Source organism: Drosophila eugracilis, unplaced genomic scaffold (assembly GCF_018153835.1).
Source record: "Drosophila eugracilis isolate 14026-0451.02 unplaced genomic scaffold, ASM1815383v1 contig_423, whole genome shotgun sequence".
NCBI lineage: Eukaryota > Metazoa > Arthropoda > Insecta > Diptera > Drosophilidae > Drosophila > Drosophila eugracilis.
In genome coordinates, this window is record NW_024573287.1 from 488,123 (window position 1) to 513,755 (window position 25,633).

General features: G+C 39.7%; 5 protein-coding genes across 6 annotated transcripts; 1 reads left to right on the top strand and 4 right to left on the bottom strand.

Annotated features, from left to right (window-relative positions):
- Positions 1–16,040: 16,040 nt before the first annotated feature.
- Positions 16,041–17,014, bottom strand: LOC108105141 (seminal metalloprotease 1). Of its 2 annotated transcripts, XM_041818970.1 has the most exons (2): positions 16,222–17,014; positions 16,041–16,147 (listed from the first exon to the last, which is right to left on the bottom strand). In XM_041818970.1, exons 1-2 carry the CDS (start codon positions 16,999–17,001, stop codon positions 16,109–16,111), a joined length of 819 nt encoding a protein of 272 aa, XP_041674904.1. In that variant the 5' UTR covers positions 17,002–17,014; the 3' UTR covers positions 16,041–16,108. The 2 variants fall into 2 exon arrangements, with proteins under 2 accessions (XP_041674904.1, XP_017067063.2); XM_017211574.2 differs by having other exon boundaries at positions 16,041–17,014.
- Positions 17,015–17,806: 792 nt separating this feature from the next.
- Positions 17,807–18,614, bottom strand: LOC108105155 (seminal metalloprotease 1). Its single transcript, XM_017211591.2, has 2 exons — positions 18,413–18,614; positions 17,807–18,360 (listed from the first exon to the last, which is right to left on the bottom strand). Exons 1-2 carry the CDS (start codon positions 18,612–18,614, stop codon positions 17,807–17,809), a joined length of 756 nt encoding a protein of 251 aa, XP_017067080.2.
- A 479-nt stretch (positions 18,615–19,093) lies between these two features.
- LOC108105132 (seminal metalloprotease 1) lies at positions 19,094–20,007 on the bottom strand. Its single transcript, XM_017211565.2, has 2 exons — positions 19,757–20,007; positions 19,094–19,676 (listed from the first exon to the last, which is right to left on the bottom strand). The coding sequence occupies exons 1-2, from the start codon at positions 19,971–19,973 to the stop codon at positions 19,129–19,131; spliced, it is 765 nt and encodes a 254-aa protein (XP_017067054.2). The 5' UTR covers positions 19,974–20,007; the 3' UTR covers positions 19,094–19,128.
- A 471-nt stretch (positions 20,008–20,478) lies between these two features.
- On the bottom strand, positions 20,479–21,460 carry LOC108105140 (seminal metalloprotease 1). The gene is made up of 2 exons (XM_017211573.2): positions 21,238–21,460; positions 20,479–21,175 (listed from the first exon to the last, which is right to left on the bottom strand). The coding sequence occupies exons 1-2, from the start codon at positions 21,446–21,448 to the stop codon at positions 20,631–20,633; spliced, it is 756 nt and encodes a 251-aa protein (XP_017067062.1). The 5' UTR covers positions 21,449–21,460; the 3' UTR covers positions 20,479–20,630.
- A 405-nt stretch (positions 21,461–21,865) lies between these two features.
- Positions 21,866–22,656, top strand: LOC108105157 (zinc metalloproteinase nas-13). Its single transcript, XM_017211592.2, has 2 exons — positions 21,866–22,073; positions 22,142–22,656. The coding sequence occupies exons 1-2, from the start codon at positions 21,866–21,868 to the stop codon at positions 22,654–22,656; spliced, it is 723 nt and encodes a 240-aa protein (XP_017067081.2).
- Positions 22,657–25,633: the final 2,977 nt, after the last annotated feature.

Sequence of the window (25,633 nt, forward strand, 5' to 3'; positions counted from 1 at the left end):
CTCCACAGCTTCTATAGCGGTTACGGTTTGCTAGAGGTTCGAGCGGATTATGGCCTTGCAGTGCACTTGAAATTTGTTGTTTGCCAGCAACAGGATAATCTGACGGGCATCCTTTTCTCTGGCTCTCTTTTTTTTTGCGGCTCTATCTGGCAATGTTGTGTGTTTGTATTGGTTTCGTCGCCTCCGTTTGTTTGAGTTCCGTCGAAAACAAAAAAGCTCAAATTGTGGCCCCAAAAACTTTGTCCCAGGTTTTTGTCCGCCGCAGTTATTCGCCGCTTTTGTTTGCGGCTCAGCTGCATCGCCTGGCTTTGTTGGCCAGCTTTTCAGTGGCTTCATTTTTACCCGGGCACCACTTTAATTAAGCGAGCCGAGTTAAATGCGAGCTCTACCCAAAAAGTGTCAATCAGTGCGCGGTATCAAGATTGCACTCTTCACAGCACTTTTGGCCAGCGGAAAAAATATATCCACTCCATCCACCTAATAACAAAATGGTGCGGGAGTGGAATGCAATTGTTGCGCTTGAAATTCATTTGAATATTCTGCGCGGTAGTGTGTGCATTTAAATTGAATTTTATGAAATTGTTGCCAAAGCGAAGGGCGAAAAAACGCCGGCCACGCCAGAAAGCGCAGTGAAAGTATAGACTTTGAAATATCCTTCTTAAAGGTTGTTTTTTTTATTTATAAATAAAAATATATTCCATATTGCTAAATTTCTTATGTAAAGATTTAACATTAATTGTCTTAAATATATTGCTTTATATAAGGTAATTAAATTCCCAAATTATCAACAAGCAAATCGCCTTAATCCTCGATAAGTATTATAAAGTAGTCAATCATGAAATCTGCCTTGATTTCCAACTTCTCATCTTTGCTGCCTTCATGTATGCAAGACTAATATATGAGTTGAAAACCAAGTGAAAGCTGAGAGCTGCCCGCTTTTGAGGTAACCAAATGTGTTGCGGACAGTTCGCAAATATACTAGTAGTTTGCTGTAGCAGCCAGAATTGCCGGAAGCGCAACACTCTGCGCCAAATGTAAGGCACCACCACCCCTCATGTCAAAAAACATATATAGAAGTTTACATATATATGCAGGGCCATACAGACACAATGCAAAGTAACCAATTTCGGAGTTGAATCGTTTAGTGAAATCACTTGAGGCGATTAAAATCAATCACAGACAATCATCGCCGGGCAACTAGAGAGGGGATTGCATTTTTCTTGCCACTTTACGATTTTATTTAATTTGCACTCGAAGCCATGTCGAGAGCTTTCCTCCGCCTGGCCGATGGGGAAAATTTGATTTTAAATTGGATTTGCCGTCGATGAACGTGGGAGTTTGTTTGTGCCGGGTGGAAAATAAAAAAAATAAAGTTCGAGAAACTAACAAAGTCCATTTCCATGCTGCCAGCAAGCCACTTTCAGGCGTGAACCAAAGTGTTCGAGTGTTTGGTCATAAAGAGCCACAGGTTATGTTTTCTTCAGTACGAAAAACCAGAAAAATAATCACAACAAGCCACCAGCACTGCATATAAATAACATTTCGGGTAGGAGTGTCGATAAATATTTGCTCGGGGTAAATGAAATTGAGGGAAAATTAAACCAAACAACATTAAATGAATTAAATTAAACGAATGGATTTTTATTTGCCTTCTCTGTAATACAATTTTCATGTAAATTGAATTCCATCAACCATAAAAGTGTCGATTCAGGTCGGTGAAAATTAAAGGGAAAGCAAATTAATACATATAATAAAATGCAGGATAATTAATAGGGATATCTTTTTGTAATATTAAAACTGAATTTATAAATGGCTATTATGGTTAAGTAAACTAATTACCAAATTATATCATAACCAATCGGAATAATCCGTCGGAAATAAGAACTGAACTTCATCACTCTGTCCTTCATTCATTCAGTTACCCATTTATTTGTTAATATCTCTGAGGTTCCTCTCGTCCAAGTTCATTTCAAAACTTTTGCCATATTTCACGCTGCCACAATAAATTGTTGCACCCGCTGCCCCACTGCGGAAACTCCATTTCACGAACTTTGCATATTTTTTGGTTGACTTTTAAGACTCAAAGAAGCTCTCGGTGGAGTCACTTCGTTTAAATGATTTTTAATTATACCTTGGCAATAACGTATAATATGCATTTAGCATAATTGGACCTCAGCCAGTTGCTTTAATATGGGGTAGTTTATTATAAATCTTTAATAAGACAAATCGTAATGTGGCCAATTCGGGCTTTTGGACAGCTCTCACTGGAAATAGTTGTATAATTTGCAATTAATCTTTTCTAATTTATTGACACAGCCTGGATTTGTATGTTTTGCTGGCTTACCGTCGAGTTATGCATAATTTATGCAAATTTCGCTAAATCAATTTTTAATTAAAATCCGACATAGATACTCCCCGGCACAAGTGCACACAGATATCCACACACACACACCAGTACGAGTATATGCAGCTGCCTTGCCAAAACAAAATAATTGAAACGGCTGGCTGCACCGAGGGGAATATATATGGCTGGCAAACAAATCAATATGTAGAGCCATCAATCTCTCCAACTGTCTATTCAAGCATTTTGGCCATCTCATTCAACGGGCCCAAAGTGTCGGACTAAACGATAATTTTATTTGCATAACACTAAACATAAAACTAATTTGTTTGTCTCGATTTAAATGCCTCGAATGGCAAACACAAAGCACCCGCCCAAACATCTGTATAAATTTACGGATTTGGTTTTCAATTGCCAGACGGCTCGGGTCACAGTGCACTGCTAACCAAATTGGACAGCTGACAGGTCAACTGGTAATTAATCTCAATTAAAGTGCATTATCTTAATGTAAACTGCATTCATAATTGCACCTTCCAAAAACCGTTCGTCGTTTCACCTTTGATCCCAAGCAGATTTAAATAAGTATTCATTACCCATGAATCTGGCGATAGATCAAAAGCGCTAACAGATTGTGATGGATAATAGTTGTATTAATTAAATAAGCTTATTTCTTTCAAGTGATTTATTATCAAGAAATAATATAAAAATTAAGAAACAATAAGATATGGTTTAAACCATATAAAACAAGGGTATATTAATATTTACCTTTTCTCGCTTTTCCTGTGTATTGCAATTAATAAAGTTGTAAGGCCAAAGGCTATAAAATGCCCCAATTATTAAAATTAATTAGCTGTAAAAATATTGCGCCATTATATTAAACATATGCGGAACATTCATCTTACAAAACAGAGACTGGAAAATAAATACACTCCATTGACATGACACTTTCCCTTTCCTTTCCCTGCAAATCTCTATTTCACTACCCCGTCGCCATTGCATTTCCGCTGGCACGTTGGCATTTCCGTTTCCGTCCAACGCTTCGTCGCTGCAATAATAACAGTTTTTATTTAGTTGCAGGCTAAGTTATTTCGCACACGCAATTTAATATTCAGCTTAATGGACGGGCAAAGCACTTTCACTGCCATTTCGCTAGTCTCCGCTTCTGGCAGAATAAATCTCAATAAAATTGAATTAAACTCGGCAGTCGCCTTATCGCCGAGGTCCCAGCAGTTTTTGGCTCCCATGCTGGGCCATCGTCCATCGGCCATTGGCAATCGCCAGTCGAGGTCTGGGCCATGTCAATGGCAGTTATAATTAATTTGTGCGGAAATCAGATGCCTGTCGACAATGCAATCTCGGCGGCAAATCTGTTTTCAATTAATGGCAAATTGTCGAGAACGTAAAGCTGCTCAGCCATCCAAGTTCGGTAACAGAATTGAGAGCTCAACGTCGAATATTTCCAAAAATTGTCATGTATAAAACAAAAAGTAAACGCTTGAAAAAGAGTTTTTACAAAAACATTTGTTAACTATCGTTTGCATAAGTCAGTTTCCATGGAGAAAGTAGAAAGCAGGAAATGCCAGTCAAGATCCCAGCATAAAAGGTTAAGTCACCTCAAAACGGCCATAAATCAGTTGCTGGCTAATTTCAGAAACCTTTTTCAAAAATTCCGAACTCAAGATTTCTACACAAAAAAATAATATGTGAATTAATTACACATTTTATATAAAATGTTGTATGAAAAATATATTTTTAAGAGCAAGTCGAAGCTGATGGTAAGGTCAAGTTTATATATTATTTTATGCATTATTATTTGGTAAAGTTTAAACTGAAACCGACTTTCCTTTTTCCTGTGCATGGAATTCCGTAGAAAAACTTTACAGAATCGGCCTGTGAATCTCGGACCAAAATGGCCTGGAAAATGGGAAATGTACAAATACAAACATGGAACATTTTGGGGACAGACTGTTGAGGGCAGGGGCATTCCGACAGGACATAAGTAAAATACTTAAGATAAGCAAAAGTGATGGGGCGAGTCTGTTTGTCTCTCTGTGTGGTCATAACCATAAGCAAGGACCCAACACACATACGAGTACTCAAGGGCCCTATTATCGAAAGGGTTACGCAATTACATGATTTCCAGCACCATCCGGAACACGAGAAGAGGGAGGGTGGCTGAAGAGCTAACATAACAAAGCCAGAGGACACTTCTGACCAGATTTTCAATGTGTTCGGCTCAGTTCGGTTGCTTACATAAATTGTTTACCAATCTGGTCGAAAATCGGAATTTCAAATTTTGCCTACGAAAATTTATGCGCACATTTATACAATTTACATGTGCACACACAGCGGCGATACAAGGATAGCAGCCGAAAAAAAGGATATGCATCTACATTTCATTTCATTTGATTTCATTTCGCAGCAAAAAGCACAGCCGAAAAATAAAAGCCAACTAGCCAGCCGCACCCGTAGGCGTTATGAGGGTCCAAAAGGGTTTTTCGATACAGAGACTGGTCCTTGGGGGGATGGTTGGATGGATGGACGGATGATAAGTATGCCAGGACGAAGATGTCCTGCCAATTTAAGTCGGGAATGTCCGAGCATTGCACCTGAAATTCTGATTTAAATTGCAAAACTAAACAGCAATCAACAGGGAGACCATGCAGGACTCTCGAGTGCGTAAGCAAGCGATTTGGTCCGGCTTCTGCTTCTGCTACCGCTGCTGCTTGTCAACAGCGGCGCTGACGGCAGAGATTAAGATGCAAATTCCGGTAGCAGGACAACATCAACATCAACATCCACCTCGTCCTACAATCCCCGCTTCGCCCCGAGGACAGTCTCGGAAAACACCTGTATCCCCAATCCGGGCCCCGGCCAATGCGCCCGCAAAGTGCAAAGTGAATATTCATGTTGCATGTCAGGACGTAATACAACATTTGTGCGACATGCAGGATGAACAAGGCACAAGGAGCAGGACCAAGCACCAGTACCAGAACTAGAAACAGGCAGCTGGTCACAGAGTGGACTTTGAGTAGCAGAGAAACATAAGCCAAATTAGGCTGTAAATCAAGGGAAATCTGCAAAAGCTTTGATTTCGCTGTATAGGTAAGAAATATTTAAGAACCCTATTTTATAAAAATATAAGAGGATGTTTTTTAATTAAAATCTTGCCTTGATTTCAGGCTTTGATTAAAATGTGCAATCTTTTAAAGGTAAGTCAGAAATAACTCATTTTATTGAGAATTAAGCAATGGGAATCACTTTCTCTCACACTTCAACAGTCTGAACTCACCAGACAATCTAATCAAGCTAATTTCCGTTTACACATCAGAGCTCGGTCTTCGAAAGCCTTTCAGAAACGTGTCATAAAGCAAAAATTTTTACAGAAGGGAATCGTTTGTGAAAATTTGGCAATTTCCTTCGAGGACTAGCCGAGATATATTTTTCCAATTTCAATTTTGAATTGAGTTTTCGTTTTTGAGGAAAAATCAATGTCTACCCAAGCAATTAAACGAGGCAACAGGGCAAAAGGAAAATATATCACAACATATTTCCTGTAAAATGGCCACTCATAATTGGCCAGATAAGGGTTGTCCGAAATGGTTTCAGCTTTCCCTTTTGGGTATTTTGCAGGTGATTTAATTGGCATAGAGCTGCTGGTAATTGAAAAGTAAGATGGGATGAAATTGTCGGTAGAAAACGGTGAGAGATTAGACTTTTAATAATGCAATCTGAGCCTTAAGCTTCTATTTTCTGATCATACACTTAAGCCATGTGCATTAAATCATTTTCCACTTTTAAATAATCTCTCCATTGCAATTAATTTAAACGACATCTAAAAGACATTTCTGCCCAATCCCTGAGCCCCACCCCATTGCTTTTCCACTTAATGTCAATGATTGCTGGTGCACTCTGGGCCTGGGCTATCTGCATAAATGTTTTATCATCTCACACCGCCAAGCAACAGCATTTCGCCCGGAGACAAGGACGAGGAGCCAGGGCCGCCGTAGGATGAGTGAACAGCAGTCGGCGAGAAATGGCCAACTCGTGTCAACTGACTTTTAAGCCATATTTAATCCGACTTGTAAGGGAAATGCGCACCAGTTACCCTGGCCCAACGATTCTCCACAGGCAACAAAACAGCAAAAGTATAAATAACTAAGAGTGAGTGCCAAGGCTAGCAATGAAGAGACTGGAAGATACTCAGCTACCAAATATATAAAAACAGTTGAGATTGTCAAGTTATTTTATAAAAATAGAAACAGAAGCTATACGTGCAATTTGAATCTCATTCTATAAGAGCCTTAATTGAATATAAGGAGCTACTCAAATTCCTTGTTTTACTCAATTTGTTTCAATTTACCCAAATCTTATTTAGAATAGTTGCCATTCTAACTATTGCCATTCCCAAAATAAAAACAATAACAAGCTGGGTCAGCGGTCATTCCAGTTGGACTTGAATAGCTGGATCTGCCTCGAGTGCCTCTCCCAGTACATAGTATCTCCCTTTTATACTCTCTCTTATGTTTGTACATATATAAACTGTTGCGACAATGTCAACATGCGAAGTTCTTCCTACCGCAAAGATGACAGATGACCACTTCATGAACCCATGCATTTTAATCCGCAGGCGGGCAGTCCGGGCTCTTTTGGCCTGGCCAAAAACAATGCAAGTGCGGCCCAAAGAGTTGCGCCGGAGTCCAGCGTCTGCATCCGGTCAGGCTTCAGTTCGGTGGTGATCCTCGGTGGCTGAGCTGGTGGTCCGGGTGGATAATGATGGAAGTGCACTCGGTAAATGCAAAATATATATTTTGCCATGTGCAAGTTAAATGTGCGACACATAAATAATTTCACTGCCATGGGCTGCCGGGCCTGAGCACACGGTCAATGCATCAAGGATGCACTCACACTCACGCGAACACTTATACACACTCACCCATCTCTCTACAAAAAAACACACACAAACTTCAGTGGCATAAAGTTTCGCCTTGGACACCGACGAGAAACGGTCCCATGCATTACGTTTTAATTTTGCAAAAATTATTTAAATGCGAGTATAATGTAATGTAAATTTCCATTCGGTTCGCCAGGGAGAGGGCGTGGTTGGGCGGTAGGCGATATAAGTAGCTTTACATGGGTTGCCGCTACTCAAATTAATGGATTTTTAATTGTCTCTTTCTCACTTACAGGCTTCAGACGGGAGTCCCTTTTGTTTTTCCCTTTTGTGTCCCAGGCAAATTACCCCAATGGCTGGGGAAAAAAAGGGAAAATCGTGCGGTATGGAAAATCCCTTTTTTCTCGAACCTGCTTTAAGGCCATGGAAAGTAAAATGTACAATGCGTATTTCCCCCGCAAGGGAGGAACTTTTTAAGCAGGCTTAATATTAAAATGGGTCTACATAATGCAAGAAAATGGTCGCCATAATGGGATAATCATGAATTGGTAAGACAACAAAACGGATTAACGTGCAGTATCCTCTTTGGTTAATACAGCATTCATCTTCTTTAATAATATTTTTTTATAAATAAGCACTAAAAAAATGGTGAAGAAATGCTGAAAACACAAATTCTCAAAAGTAATTTGATTTTGTATATCAAGACTAGTTTTTCGTTTCAACCATATTTCCAGCTTAACTTCTCCGAGCATCATTTAGCTGTGAGAGGTACTAAAATATTACGCATACGCCCAGGATTCATGGGCTATTCATGGTAAGGCAGCACTCTCTCTTTCGCTCGAAAATCCATAAGCTTAACCAAGCTGTAGGCAAAACCCTGTGCAAATTTCCATGCGACTCGGTCGACTGAAAATGGTTGAGGAAAATTGCCGAACCTAAGCCGGCATTGCAATAAAAATATCAACAGCAGCGGAAAAGCGAAGATATGCCAGAAAATGGCAACGCCTTCCTATTATTGGCTGCCACTTCGGCCTTTTTGCTATTTTTTAATATTTTTATGTACTCGAGCAGCCGCAGCAACAACACAAACAAGCTACACTTTATGGCTTCAACTTTTTTCGTTGGCTTAAATAAATTTCCACTTAATAGATTCGTTACAATAAATGCTTGGCCAAGGGGTTTGGGCAGGATGGTAGCATGCTGTTTTCGGGATTGTCTGGAAAACGAAGAAGCTGCGGCATCAGTGAGTCTCCCCATTGAATTTTATGGGATATTAAAAAGCAAAAGCGTGCAAAAAGCTCTCGAGTCCCGGTTCTGGGAACTTGGTTTACCCTTTTCTCCTTTCTGGCAGCAATTTGATTAGCGGCAATTGTGCCAAAATTATAAATGACAACATTTCAGCAGGCTTTAATTTAATCTGACGACGGCATTTCAGTTTTCAACCTTTCAGCAGCGAGTGCTTAAATCCAAACACACAAAAATTAATTCCATCATATTTTTCACTTTCTTAAAAACAACAAAAGCGTCGGCAGGAAAACTCAATCGCCAGCCCTAGGAAGTCGTATCCTTGTTTGGGTCTACGCTTCGTTGGCTTTTGTTTTGTATGTGGATCCTTGGCAGGATAATATGCTGTTAATGTTATTCTCTCCCCCGCTCCGGCCAGGATGTTGTGGTCTGCTGGGCTGGAAGTGAAAAAAGGATTCGAGCAGCAGCAGTTAGCTGGAATTGTTGTCATTTATTATTCTTGTTGTTGCCGCATGAGCCCGGCTTAGACTACGCTTTGGCAATAATTAGTAAAAGATATCAAAGCAAATGACTTTATCTGCTTACAAGGCCTCCAACACACAAGCGCCAACATTCACTGATATACCCATATCCCCGTCCTGGCACTCATATTCGCACAGCAGCATCCAAGGACAATGAAGATGCTTTAATGTGTTGCTGACGACATGGCTTGGTAGTCAGCGGAGGAGCGGGGCAATTCTGTGCGGATGCGCTTCCCTGTTTTGTTTGATTCCTAAACACATTTTCCAGGGCATTAGAACTTTGACAAGGAGCTTGCCGGGCTCTAACGGATCAATCTTTCACCACACTAGATTTTACAGCATATGCTTAATGTATGTGAATTAAATGTCCTACGTCCTTGGAAAATATAGAATATATAAAAAATCGTTTTACTTCTTCAACTTACCGTTTAAATACTTATATCAAAACTGATATTCACTACTATAATTATTATTTTATCCAACCCCAAGGCTATAAACTCATTGACTTGATTAACGTTACAACATCCAAGAACTTCCCTAATACTTCAATTTGAACCATAAGGAAGCGTATTGATGCTTCGTTCCTTGGCTTCCTGCCGACTTCCCTTTTCAGAAATAACTTAAGTAGAATATCCCCTCCCTCTGTGATTTTGTAAGTTGGGTTTTTGTTTAAAATTTCAACCACACACAGCACAGGCTTATAAAATATGGCAGTCAACAGCTCTATGTGTGTCCGTGCTTATCCCTTACATCTTGAGCTTGTCTTTGCCATTTTGCCTGTTGGCCAGGATATGGAGTTGTCGTTGCTGCTGCCGTTGTCACTCGGAGCTTTAGATGCGTTTGCCAGAGCTGGGCTAATAATTTATAACTAGTTTATATTTTGGCAATTATTTCCTGCGTGAGGACAGAGTTTTAGGAACACAAAAGTGAAGGGAAACGAGTGGTACATTTTGTGTTTGGCCCATAATAAGCTTAATATGCGATATAAACCACAAGTCAGGGCACGCAAATCAAAGCGGCGAACAAGGGGCCCAGGCGTCGCGATAAGAGAAGTTAATTCACGGATAACAATAAGCATGCTCTTGGGGAAAGCAGCACCAACAACTTGTACATGCATTACAACAACTCATGAATATAAATTGCCGCCTCACTTTCTGGCCGAAAGGAGCCGCCAACTGTTCCCCGAGATTGTTCACAAAAGTTGAAGTCGCCGCGGGTGGTTGGCAATTATAACACACAGAAAAATGTATATTAAATATATATCTGCATAAAAAAGAAAGCAGACGGAGCAGGTGAATCGGGATTTAAGGACCCCAGCAATGCCAGCATTTATTAATGTAGCTCAAGGCTGCGGTGAGATCCCAGGGGCTCTCATATATCAAATAAACTGGATGGAAATTCGCTTCGTTGGAGTTCAGATGCCCTGAAAGTATTTGTGGAGAGAATAAGTAAGTCTTTATATAGTAAAATTAAATTGAAAGATAAAATTTAATAACAATAATTGATTTTTCATATATATTCTTAAACATTTTTATTAATAACTAATCCTTAAGTTATACATTCATTTCATGTAGCTCTTTGAAAAGAGTAGAATATGAAGCCTGAGCATAAAAAGTCTCAATAAATCCCCTAAACGGTGCTGGTCAAGTCCCCTTGCCATGGGTTGCTGTTAATCTAGCTACGGGGGGTCAGTACCCTCCCCTTGTAATGTCACTTGAAGCGTAGCAGCCTTGACTTTTTGTAGGTTATTTCGTATACGCCCCGTGCAACGCAACGTGTAATTTAAATGCAATTAAAATAATAATTTATCTTGCTCCGAGCGACTTGTCAACCTGAGCAATGTTGAACGTGGGAGGATCACACACGGTATACCCACCTAAGCCGTCCCCACGGAAAGGTATAAATAAATACCAACGCGAGACATTTGGCGGTGATAAATGAGTTGAAACTGACAACTCAAATGAAGGTATAAAAAAAGGTGCTACTGGAATTTTTAAGTGAGTTGTTAGGGAGTGAGAACAGAAACCACATCATTTGTTTTAAATGCATTTCGCCATTAGCTGAAAAGCTGTCTCGTTAAACAAAAGAAAGGGATTACTTTAAAAGGTTTTGTTTACCAATACCAATGGCTATAAAGTATATGCCATGACTATAATATTATTATTTTCTAGGGTAGTTTTTACTTTCCCTCAAGAATTATGAGAGTAGATATATTTAAGCATTCGGATGAAATTGTTATGAAAATTTATAACAACATTATACATTTTAATACCATGACCATAAATGTTTTAATTAAATTATAAGAATAAATGCAGCACAATAAATCAAATGTGGAGCGGAGCCGAAAAATATTCACATGCAGTCTCGCCTGAACCGTAATCAGAAAACAATAAACAAATAAAATAACAATTAATTGGATTTTTACTACCCTTTCGTTATTGTCACCTCTCCCTTTGGGGGGTTTGGCATTTAAATTTTCATAATAAAATGTAATTTATTGCATTTGCATAAACCCTGTAAACGTGTGCGTGCGTTTGCCTGCAATTGAATCAACACCAAGCAGCAAAGTAGCCAAAGAACAAAAAGTTGAGAAAATAAAGAACGACGAGGACCAGCCGACAGCAGCAACAAAGCCGGTATCCTGGCAATAAAATGGCCACCAAACTGTTGGCAATAGCCAGCGGCTGCCACAATAAAAATCCCTTTTTGATTTATTCGCTGACTGTCATATGGCCGAAGATCGAGTGGCATGAATGCGAATTAATCGCTTAATTGCTTTGCCAGCGGGACTAAAGGAATTTTAAACACGGCAGTTGATCACGTAAATTAAGTGCTTGCTCCCAGATCAAGATATTCATAAAGAAGGTACATTTTTAAAAGTGAAAACCACGGCAGGTGGAGTAACTTAATCCTCTGCCGTGCATGAGGTGTCATAACGTATTTCACAACATAATATTTTTAATTAGGCAGTTGACCCACTACCACTGTCAGTGCTGGCAATTCAGAATATTTAAAAATAACTCCTTTTTTCAGATTTTTTTCTTCAGATTTTGGTAACAATAAAAAGCAACTAAGTATATCAAAATTTAATTTCTAATATATATTTTGTTCTACATATTATTTTAATACCTTTTTATTTAATAATATATTAACCCCACATAAAAGCATTGTTTGTGAATTTTTTAATGACATGTTTTTGTAATTTATTTTTTTTTATATATATTTTTAAATAACTTATTTATAAAGTGTCTGCAACACTGTTTCCAACCAGTTCTCTTCGCTAATGGCTAAACAAGCGCCATCTGGTACCCATCCCAGGACCTCTAAACCAGTGACATGGTTGTGCGTGGTTGCGTGGCGCACACTCTTTGGCGGTTGAGGTGCCACCTGCTCCTGTCGCCTTCCTTTGACCCCACAGGACCAAAACCTGTACCACCCGCCCCCTTCAGTTGATGCATATAAAAACACTTGTGGCTGATGGGCGGCTGCTGGATAGCGGATAGTGCATCATGTCATCGCACGGCCAACGCAAATGCAATTTAATGCAAACAATTTTTTGAAATGACCTACATCCTGGGCAGGACACACCACACGCACACAGATAGCAACAAAATGGGACCTGTTTTCACAGCACCGCACACAACATCATTAAAAATTAATTCACGCTCGATGTCCTGTGCCTGCTAAAAAATAAAGGGAGAGCAAGAGGAGCAAAGTGAAGTGGAGTCCGACAGTAAGTACACGGAAATAAATATAATGGTTTATCAAAATTTGAGTTCATATAATATTTTGTTTATATAAAAAATGTCTTATGTTATGTACATTTTTATAACATCTTTTTATTTAAATAATAATAAAAATAATACTTTTCATTTACTAGACAGTCTGGTAACTTTGCAGTGGATGAAAGAGGAAATGAGCTAAACAACAGCAGCAAACGAGTGCACACGTTTTGCGGTCGCCGTGCACTTTATAATGTTGTCCTGGTCGAGGATCCTATCGCAGACCAGGAGCAGAAGCAGGACCAGGACGCGGTACTGGCCCATTTCGTTTCGTCCGCCGCCTGATGACTTAATGAGCATAATAAGCTCAACGCCGAAATTACCTTTTTAAATGAATGCCGGCAGTCTGCCTCCCATCCAAAGCAGTCTAGTTTTAGGTGTGTGGAAAACAATCTAACACCCACACGAACACTAATACACACTCACACACACAAATGGATAGCCCCACAGGACGAACAGGGACACACAGGTGGGCAGTGGGCTAAAGGGGGATTAAAAGTGGAATAGACAAGCGGTTACATATTCAAATTAAGATTTTAATGTTCACACAAAAGGCGGCCATACCAAAATAACCATTTTAAATGTATACATCTGTGGGAGGGTCCTGGCAAATGAGTGAGTGTGTGTGAGTATCTGTATAGAGGGAGTGAGTTCGCTTTAAAGGATGCCAAAGAAATGCAAATGCAAATTAATTAGTTCGCCGTTTGATTGAGTTACAGTTAAGTAGCTTACCGAAATCGTTTGTCCCTGATAAGGTTTTTGGAATGGATAATGGCTCTGTTAATGGCATAGACACACAATAATAGCAATGGTTAGATAATTCCCAGCTCAATCCCTATTATGGGACATACATACATAACATGGGCAGAGAAAATTGATTTCAAGCTGTCGTACCATCGAAATGGAAAAGCCACAGGCTTAAATTTGAATTTATTCGGGATAAGGATAACCTTTGACTCTGTTTAATTGGGTATAAAACCCAGTTCGTTGTTGGATAATTAAATCAGGTATCTAAATAGCCTATAAGGTCCTTAAAGTTTCGTTAAAGATTTCATAAAGTAGTGTTAACTTAAGCTAAATCTACTGTTAGAAATTGAAACTAAAAATATCATTTTCAGTATACTGACAAAGTAAAATAGTAGTTTAATCTCAATGCTTGTGGCTTATTGCAAAATAAGAATCCCTCACGCGTTGACCCAATAATCTTTTGCGAATTTATAGCCGGGCACATTGCGTATCACGCTACGTCAACCACTCACACTTTCGCAGCACCATAATCAAATTAAAGCATAATTTTTTACGACGTCATAGTCATAAATATGAACGATGAGAAATTGTGCCCAAACATGAATCGTAAAATGGCGAGGGTGAGTGGAGGGAAGGATGCAGGTCCTTGCAAGTGATTTCGCATTTCCGCTAAGCGGCTGGGTGAGAAAAATAAAATTAAATGTATAAATCATTACGACGACGATGCTTTAAAATTGAATACGCATTCGTCAGCAATAAATCGCAGGGGCCAAAGGACACGGCTCCTGTAGTTCAGTGGCCCATCTTGAAGCCAGGATCTCTTGTGCTTTCCGGTACGGTCACATATGCGCTTTGGCGCCTTTGGGGAAATTGCTACAATTCGTTTCATATTTCATGTGGCTTCGGTTTTTGGGGGTTTGACTTCCGTTTGGCTTCTGTTTGTGGACGCGCACTGTTCTCCATGAGTTATTATTGGCCAACGCGGATCCCCCGAAGAGCCAGCGGAATTGGTATTGCCTGCAGCTGATTTGCATATTGAATGCAATAGAAAACGCAGCCTTATTTATGGCTCCTTTTTGAGGCTGAGGGCAATTAGGCCATACAAATGAAGCATACTTCTGCAGGAGAGTCAGATGAAGTCAATTTAGATAACTTGCGAAATTCGGTAAGGCACTCATAGTCAGCTTTGAAAAAGGTATTCCCCCTCTTCAAGTGATTTACGATCTCCACTCCAATAAAATTAATAAAGATTATTTTATAGATGGACAAAGTCTAGAATTACTCAGCTTTCGGATTTGCTAGTCTAAACAACAGATATATAATGCAAAATGTTCTTTAACCAAAATCTTGTTACATATATTAAAACGGTCTTAGAACTATGAATAACTTATGTCAACATACTACCTCATTCATAATAGACTTCCTTTATTTATCTCTCAAAGTAATTAAAACCTGTATATATTGTTTGACTAGTACTTTAGATAGTGATAGCAAAAACAACTTGATTTATTACCTCATGCCTGAATGGTTTTAAAAAGTGTCGAACTGCTTATATATTTATTATATAATGCAATCTATTTTTTGGGTAAACAGCCATTCAAAATTCGCAAATCGCCCTTCTTAATACAATCTCAATGGCTTTTAATCGCCAATTGAAATTAAAGCCAGCGGCGTTTATGGGCAATACTTGATAATGAGTATTAGCTCATTATTAATTTTGATACCATCAGTTAAGAACTAATTAAAAAAGCTTATCTTGAAGTCTTTCTCTATTTTTAGTTGTGGGTTGAAAAGGTTGGTTTCTTTAAAACCATCAATGAATTACACCATATACTCTTTTTTATTATACCTATAATATTTTCTTAAAATTTCCTTTACCACAATAAGCTTTCAAAGCAATTCCAAGAATGGCCTTTTCGGGAAACCCAACTAGAAAAATTATAGTAATTTTATTTTGGGAACCATCTGGCCTAAAACTGCATCGATCACCCATCTTGTGCAATCTTATTTTGCCATGTAAAATGCTTTTGGAAAATTTGTCGCTGCTCCTTGGTGTATGGTAATTTTCCCCAAACATGCTCGCACACCACTCCTGAGGTCCGTTCTTAATTTCGGATGAAACAATGCGCAAAGGAAGACATCGCAGGATACTCGGGGTGGAAGGATGCACGAAGGGCAGGGGCAGAGAGCAAAGCGTGTCGACGAAACGAACGAGAATCGAATTTATGGTCTAACAAGCGCTGTCAAAATGCGAGAATTGAGTGCCTGCGCCGAGGTCCTGGCACTCCTAGGTGCTGGTCTCCATTCCCATGGTGCCCAGATGCTCCCCCAGACATTTGCATCTCGCATATAAATCGCATTAGCAGCACGCAATTACTAGACCTCGACACATGAGCACACGAAATGCGGTTTGGGCCAGAATTTCCGGAGCGTTGAAACCCGAAACACTGATAGGTTTTGCCCCCTCCTTCATTTTGCACCCGACCGATAAGAAGTTATCAGAGGAGATGTCATAAAGGGGTATTGCTTTAATTTACGATGGTTTAATATTAGTACAGACCGCAATGACAATGATAGCTTAGATCAATAAAACCGATCTAATCGCTTCAGTCGGTGGCTGAAAAGTATAAATATATATGTATATATATCACATTTGACTAGGTACACAGTCTTCCCGATTCTGAATCACACCTGAATGGGGCACTTGTACATTATGTTGATCTTATCTATATCCTTGGAACTAAGGCCAACTCGTTGTCCAATTTCTGCAGTTGGATCCAAGGGTACTATGGTATCTTCTCCATTTATAGAGAAGGCTCCAGGCCGATAATGCAGACAGCTGTCGTAGTCATAGCCCATTTCAAAATCAGTCACAACTGTGTCGGCATACTTCTCAAAATTGAACTCCTTACCAGGCACTATGTTATCATAGACCACGTTTATGTAACCATCTCGAATGGCCGAGCTTTGTTGGTGATAGAATCCCAGGGCGTGCATGAACTCATGCAGGATTGTTCCTGGCCGGAAACAGCCTTCGCCTAAGGGGTAAATTTCCAGGTTCATTTCCTGAGGAGCTCCTTGATATCCCACTGATGTATAGCAACCTCCAGTTTTGGCTGTAACTGTCAAGTAGGCCGCATCATCATCAGTGGCTTCCCTAAACCGTAAACAAGTATTCTGTTCCAAGGTTTCGATTCCAGTATGGATGGCATTCTTGTGCACCGTGTCAAAGTCATCTGATATCTTGTAGATCACCACATTGCCGGGCCATCGCTTTTCCGTGTTGATAAGGCCATTGCGGGCCTTGGGACCACCTTGTTCCAAATTCCTTTGCTGCTCCTCCGTCAGGATCATATCTCCCTCCACATAACCTGCACCCTCCTCGGGATCATAGACACCCCCTGGAATGGGTTTGCCAGAGTTAAGCACCACATTTAGCAGGAGCAGGTATATTATTCCAAGCCTCGACATCTTTCCAGTTGGGTTCCTCGAACTAGACTAACAAAATAGCCCGTAAAATCTACCAACTAAATATAAAATACGCTTGATGGCTGGCCATACAAACACGATTAGATATAAACGGGCAAAAACTTATTTCGCAAATTGATAATGACAATCGGAACGTCCAATTAGATCAAGGTTTATAGTCATGTCACCTGTGAAAGAGGCGCCCAGGTGAAAAACTTCCATTAGTCATGTAAGGTAACGATAAATATCTATAACATACGTCATGTGGATTGCCGCAATTAACTGTGACTGATAGCCTTTCATATGTAGAATCCCAAAATTGAAGTGGAGTAGTGATTGGATTCTCAAGTGCCCAGCAAAATAGCAAAAACAAATATATAATTAAAACCTCTGCTCCTTAAATATGTATGAGTAATTCCTCCAAAATTGTCAGTTGATAACGGATATCTGTCCAACAACCACGACACTGGTAATCGTTGTGCTAAATACAGGCCATCGTTCGGTGTTCTATAAGGTGTTCAAATTCTGGGCGTTATCGTCTGAAGGAGTTATCTCCGATTTCCTCAACCGGGGACTACGTGATAAGTCCAAAGTAATATTAATAGCACTCAATGAGCTCTTAATTGAGTAGTAAACAAAATAATTTAAGAGAGAGTCGAATAAAGAGAATTCTTTGCTAACTGGCTCTTAGATTTGTAGTTTCTACACTGAGGTGAAAAATATCCAATGTATCTATGACTAAAATAATTTTATAATTCCAACCGTTTATTGAATAAAATTTGTGCCGTTTAATAAATTATATTTTTTCTCAGACATATCCAGGGCAGTTGTACATTTTGTTAAGCTTGCGAATATCCTTTTCGCTCATGTAAAGTCGCTGCCCCATATTCTCGGCCCCATCCCTTAAGGGTATAATCGTGGGTTGGCCGTTCTTGGAAAACGCTTTGGGAACATAATGCATAACGCTTTCATAGTCGTAGCCCTCGCCAAAGTCGTGCCACAGAGTAGAATTGTCTGTGTTTACAAAGTTTATGTTGAACTTCGGTTGAATATTATCCCATTGGATGCTGATGTATTCGTCCCGATTATTTGCCACATGCTGATGCTCAAAGCCAAGGATATGGAGAAGCTCGTGGATTATGGAACCGATACGAAAGCAACCCATGCCAATGGGGAAAATCTGAAGGTTCACGATTTGCTGTATTTGTCTGTAGCCCAAATAAGCGGAATTACAGCCGAAGCCGTTTGACCTTATGACGACGGCATTGGAATGTTCTTCTTCTGTGACTGGCGCGAAAACAACGCAAGAGTTTTCTTCTATGATGGATATGGCTCTAAGAATTTCCCGATGATGACTGTCGTCTTCGATATTCTGGTCAGGTGAGTGTGCTTCTAATTTGTATTACATACATACCAAAGGCATTTTTTTCAATTATATATGGAACGGTTCCATTTGGCCAGTGAAGAATCTTATTGACAATCCCATTCCGCGTTCGAACCGGCTGATATAGGATGTCCCCTTGATAATAATCTTGACGAAGTTCCGGATCCTCCAAGGGCTTATTGAAAACTTGTCGAGCGAACAGGAGAAGAAGAGTACATGTCAGTGAATACATTCTGAAGCCAATAACAGAACTAAACTGAACGGCTATTAATCCATGCCTTTTGTATTCTATTACTAAAGCAATATACTCTGTTTTTTAAATTTAAAACGACATGCCTATAATTCTCGGAGCAATAACACTAGCCAACATAAAATTAAAATGAAAATTTATAGAGAGCTTTTACCATCCATGCATAGCAAATGGTTTAAAAAGGTCTTAGTTGCCAGCTAAACCGTTTTGGAAAGTTAGTTTCCCATTTTACTTAATACCTAAAAGTTCAACGTAAAGTGAAACGTAACAATAATGGTTGCATACTTTTAGTTGTTGAGAATAAAACATATTTAGGACTTTCCAAATGGTTCTTCAATTTAATGGTTGCTTAGGCTTAGGTTTTTCATGACTTGACCCTCACTCATTTCTTTTAGGTTTAATCAGAGAGCACTTGCCTCAGTGTAAAATCTAAACGAAAGATTTAAAACAATTGGTATAAATCATCTGTGATTGATTTAATAACTCTTTGTACTTATTACACCTGTCTGGGACACTTGTACATGACATTTAGTTTGTTAATATCAGACTGGGTCATTTGCAAACGCTGACCCATCAGCTCCTCGGCACCTTCTTGCAGCGGCACAATAGTCATCTCGCCGTTCTTAGAGAACGCATACGCCGTGTAGTGCAGCACGCTGGAGTAGTCATAGGGTTCGCCATAATCCTCGACGGTTTCATTATCGTATTTGTTGAAATTGCCCTCGGTTCCCTCCGTTATATTCTCCTCAGCAATTCGGACGTAGTCATCGCGATTCCATGTGCTTTGCTGGTGATAGAAGCCCAGGGCGTGCAGGAACTCATGGACAATTGTCCCCAACCGGAAGCATCCCGTATCCAGGGCATAGTTCTGCAGATTCAGTTGTTGTACCCTGTTGCGATAGCCCACATATGAGAAGCATCCACCTGCCTCCGATGTCACATTCACGTAATATTCCTGATCAGTGGTTGCCTCCTTGAAAACTAAGCAAGAACTTTGCTCAATGATGCGGATACCCCGGAGAATGTGGTTGCGATGCTCGGTATCTAGATTGATGAATAATAATAATATTTTATTAAATAGAGATTTGTAATAATAAGACACCTTTTAAAAGCAATGACCTTACCAATATTCGGATTGATGTAGTAGAAAACAACTCGATTGGGCCATCTATAGGTTTCATTTCGTAGCCCATTCCTTCCCTCAAGACTAGGAACCATATCACCCTCAATATAACCAGCGGTCAGCTCTGGATCGGTTTCAATCCTCTGCTGAGTAGCAGGAGCAGCCCAGCAGCAGCTGGCCAGGAATAAAACCACTAAAGTCAAGGCACAGGTCTTCATGTTGATGGGTCCGCGGTCGTCAAATTACTGTTTAGAGCGGCAATTTAAAGGTGACAAAGCGGTATAGTTTGCCAATGGATAATTTATGGTATTTGCCACAGTTAAGCTTTTATGGCCAGCTAAATTGACCAATGGTCACCGCTAAGATGTTATCTAATCGTTGGATGTTGCTTGCGAAATGTGCGCTCGTATACGTAATCTTAATTCAGGGTAGTTTCTGCCTTTTAGAAATTCCCACTTCCAGCGAGATAAGATCTTCATCCATTTTTAGATGGTGCATTGCAGAAATATTTACCAATATAGAATTTTCAACATACTTCCGGATTCATGCCATATTTATCTTCATTAAATTTTTTCAGCCATCGCTTACCTTTCCTTTTTATCTTAACATAACAAAGGTCTACCGACCATGACCTCTACCATTGCGACGCTGGCTACCGCCTCAATCTCAATCAGAGTTACAATGCCCTCCCACTCCCAAAAATAAAGAAAATCCAAGTCAAAATTAATCTAAAAGCGAGTGACAGCGATGAACATTCGCCTAATTGCATTTGTCAACACAATAAACAGATTATATTTTTGGCGAAAATGTGATGATAAATGAAATTTATCATCATTACGTTGCAAAAGACGCTGGTAAACGCAGTATAAAGGTTGTTAAACAGTTGGGCATTTGTACATGGCGTTTAACTTCTTGATATCAGTTTCACTCAGCTCCAGTCGTTGGCCAATGACATCTTCCTTGCCCTCCTCCAAAGCCACTATTGTTCTCTCACCGTTCTTGGAAAAGGCATACGGACCATAATGCATAACGCTGCCATAGTCATATGTCTCGCCGAAGTCATTGACTGTTTCCTCGGTATATTTATCGAAATTGAACTCCATGCCTTCGGTAATGTTCTCCTCCACAATTTGCACATATTCATCCCGATTAGCTGCACTCTGCTGGTGGAAAAATCCCAGAGCATGTAGGAACTCATGAACAATCGTATAGAGACGAAAGCATCCAACTCCTATCTCATTATTCTGAAGATTCAGTTGCTGAACTCGGTTTAGGTAACCTATGTAGGAGAAGCAACCGCCCTCTTCGGACGTTACATTCACATAATATTTCTGATCCGTGGTGGCCTCTTTGAAGGTCAAGCACGAAATGGATTCGATTTTGCGAATACCGTTAATAATATGGTTTCGATGCTCTTCATCTATTGGAATCCAAAATCAAAAATAAGTTTATATTCTATAACAATTACTTCTCAACTCTCACCTATATAGCTGTTAATGTGATAGTAGACAATGCGATTGGGCCAACGGTAGGTCTCGTTGCGCCAAATATTCCTGGTCGATCCACTGGGAACCATATCCCCCTCGATATATCCAGCTGTCAGCTCTGGATCCGTTTCAATCCGTTCAGATGGAGCCGCCAAGGCGCCGCTAATCACAACCAAAATCAAAGATAAGACCGTGTAATAATACATGTTGGCTGTTTAACACCCCATTCAATACTGTCTAGCCAATTTAATACACGAGCAATAGCCTGGTCTATTATAATGGTTAATCTTTAAAATTTACGATTTCTAAATTAGAGGTGCCGATGCTAGGTGATATCTAATCGTTGGGTTAGACAGAATGGTCGGTAGCTAGCTAAGGGCCCTTATCTACGACTAATTTGCAAGGAAATTTCAGAATGTTAAGATGTTTGTAGGCCCTTAGTGTAAATAATGCTTTACAATCCAGCTGCAAGTGAAGTTTTTACCAAGTAGAAATAAATATATCAATAAATTTGGCAATGTAGAAAATTTTTCCTGATGTAATCTAGAGAAATTCTCTTCGTTTATATGTGCTGAAAATGTATAAAAACCTTTCACTCTTGATCATTTTATATCAGTTTCAAAATGCAATTCCTCGCACTCGCTGTGCTTTTCATTATACGTTTTTCGGCAAATGCTCGTCCTTCTACTCCAGTCCAGGAGGACGACATAATACTAATCCCAGAGCAGATGGAATTTTTTGAAGGAATCGCAGCAACACGAGTGGTAAAGTCGTGGTCAGAGTATTATTGGAAGAAGAGTACCTTAGTTTACAGCTTTCGCGAGGAATTATGTAAGCAGAAAAGATTTAACTATAATAGTATTAAGGTTAGAATTAATTTTATTTTACCTTCACCATAGCTTCCTGGGACAAAGCTCGAATTGAAAGTGCTATGTTAGAAATATCATCACAGACGTGTGTAAGATTTCGACGGACAGAAAACCAACGAGAACCACAAGTGCTGATTCAAAGAAAGGGCTTGGGTTGCTGGTCCAATGTTGGCTACTTGGGTAGATCTGATCAGGCTCTTAATCTGGCCAGAGGTTGTATGTCTAGTGGAACCATACAGCATGAACTCCTTCACTCACTTGGCTTCTATCACGCACAAAATGATCCGCAACGGGATAGCTATGTAAAGATCCTTACAGAAAACATCAAGTCCGGTCATGAGCACAACTTCAAGAAACTCTGGGTCCATGGAATCACAGATTTTGGACTTGGCTACGACTACGACAGCATCATGCACTATGAGTCATTTGCTTTCTCAAAGAACGGAAAGCCTACCATTGTTCCTTTAAGGAAAGATGTGAAAATTGGCCAAGCAACACAAATGAGCCCAAAAGACGTGGAAACTCTTAAGCGGATGTACTGCTAATTCTAAAATCTTAATAGGCATAATAAAGGTTGGGTTTAGTAAAAAAAAAACTAGTTACAATGTCAACATATTGGAAGTTTTGTTTCTATTTTCTTACCTTCAAAAAACATGTCCCTTTACCAAAACGGGCTTGCTTTTTAGCCATATGAACTTTAGCGTGAAGGTAAAAAAGCCTTTCAAATTGTGTTAATTTTATATACACAGCCAGACTACATCCCCTCTCAAAGTAATCGCAGCATTTGCAATTCTAACGAGTTGTTGCACTTGACAGGAAACTAGAGTCTCCCTCACCGAAAAACCTCCTCAACAGACCGGTTAATCTGCAAAACAAAAAGCCCCGGCCAGCGTAGAGGAAGTGTTTGCCTTTGCCGGCAACTAAAAATTGAATATTTAGTGGTCGTAATTAAAAATTAGCGCGCCAGGCAACTAACCATGCCACCGAGCAGCCCGCACCGAGAGCCAACCGGTTGAGTCCTTCCGTATAATCCCAGGACCAACTATCTGCGTAGAACGTCCTCGGCTCTCTATCTCTCTCACACAAGGGCTCGAATATACATATATTTGGTTTTTTAATGGCACAAATTGTACTAAAGCCAAAGCTTCTCCAGAGCTACCTGCCCACAAAACGGAAGTCGTAAACATTTAATTTATGCAAGCAGTGCATTCGCTTTTTTAGTTGCAACTAAAGATGGGCTAACGTCATCCAGTACGAAATAGCTGGTTCAGCTCTTGTGTTCCTCCCGGTTTTATCAGCTTTCTAAGTGGGTTGCTTTAGTGACAAGGCTTTTAATATGTATACTTACCTCAGGAGATAATTTTATGTGTGTGTTTAAATTTAAGAAGACTGTGGACTTAGCAACCACGTTAAATAATTAGAAGTTTAATGATTGAGCTCCAAGAATGGAAAGTGCTTAATCTTAAATATATATTATACTACCTAAAGTTCCGTGCCTATAATCTTGTTAAATCAAAACTTTCCACTGCCCTCTAAGCCACAACTCAATTAAATCAGTTTTTTATAAAATTTCATCTTGGTACAGCTTCCCAATGCGATTATCACGCTCTCAAGTCATAATGTCTTGAGAATTTCCTGCTTTTTATTTTGAGAAAATATTGCTGGCATAATAAAGAGAATTTAATGGGTTAAGGCGGCCACTAGGACGCCTGGCCATCAACTTTTCGCCAAGAGCAGTAAAAAAGTCAGCTGGCTGGAGGAGCAGCGCTTTCTTTCGCTTTCTCTTCCCGGGCTCTTTGTGTTGTGTTTGGCCCCTCGCTCTTCTTCTTATGATCGTTCTAATTTTATGACATTCTATTTTCATGCATAGCAAAAGAGACGCATGTGTGGGTGAATGTGGGTGGTACAGTGGGCGGACGAGTGCAGCCATAGCCATTTCATAGTCAGACATGAATGCTGCGCTTTGTTGCCCTGCTACGCCTTTGTTTGTATTGCCCTCAGGGGTAAAGTTTTTAGGATAATAACTTCCTGCGACTTTACGAGCCAAGGCAAAAGCCAAAAACCCACCAGCAGCAGCGGCAACTAAAGGGAAATGAGAATACTTAAGCAGAGTACACTGCAATTAAGATTACCGGCTTTTAATGAGAGCCATTTGACCAACATTCAGCTAAAGAATCTTTTGTCCCTCTGAGATATTTCCTTCTAGGTAAATGTAATTTTATTAAACATTAATATAATTAATATTATAAAGTTACCTATTAAAATATAATACCTAATACCTAATATTATATTAACACGTATATTAAGCTAGTTTCTAAATTAGAAATATAGCAAGGCATATCACGATTTTCTTGCAGTGTGTCAGAGGAACTGCATATGAACAGCGTGGCGAAGGCAAGCCCTGAAAATATCTCAAGACCTCCACTTAAAGCAGCCAGCGAGTAAAAGCAAAAGCAAATGCCAACACATCAGCGGTGCCAAGGGGAGATGAGCTGGCAGACCGCAGAAACTTTTGACGCTGTCGACAGGCAAAAAACCTAAGAGATACTCCTGCTAAGCTAGCTGGAATTCCAAGCTAAATCTGAATACTTAAAATAAAGTATGGAAATATAAAGTATGAACTTTAAAATAACTTTAAAAATATGTCCTATTACAAAATAAGTATTGCTTGTTTTTAAATCGTAAATTATTAAAAATAAAAACATATTAACAAGCATAATATTATAACTTAACATTTTTAGAAAGATCTTTTTCATTGGCTGGCAACACTGCTGAGAAATAAGGCGGAATAAAAAGGAGGGTGATGAGGAACGGAGGGCTGCGGTGGCATATTAAAGACAGACAGCTGTAGTAGGAGCACCGTCGTGGCTGTGGGCATAATCTCAGACATAATTACACACACAACTCACAGGACCTGGGCAAAGGAATGCGAATGCCAGGACTCGGAACCTGATTCTGGCTCTGGGCCGGAGACTGACAAATGCAGTCACACATGAATGGGCTTTCTTCAGGACCTTTTCTAGGTTATTTTTAGTTTTAACGTGACCAGGGGAAAGTTGACTTAAAGGTGAAAATACCATGCTGCCACCTATTTTCTCAGGACGACATTTCTCAACAGGGCAAACTTTTAAAGTGCATTTAAAATTAATTAAGCATACGACGTGTTGCCAGTTGAGAAAGTATTGCATGACAGGTACTGAAATAAAAGAGAATCCTTGCTGCTTTATCTTGCAATTAACAAGTTCCTTCCTTTTTCGCTGTAATTGATTTAAGGTCTTCGAATCAAAGTTGAACCCCTGCAAAAGTAGTAAAATCCCTTTCTTACTTTATTCGCATGCTGTTGCTTCATGCGCGGGGCTTGAAAAGTTTAGACACAATATCGCTAATGATAATTACAAGCTAAAAACTTTTCCTGCATTTACTTTGGCCCCTCTGTACATTTGTGCATTTGCCTTTGGCTTCACTTGGCAACACAAGCATAAATATAAAATTTTCAGTGGTTAGCACAAAAGTTCACCAAAG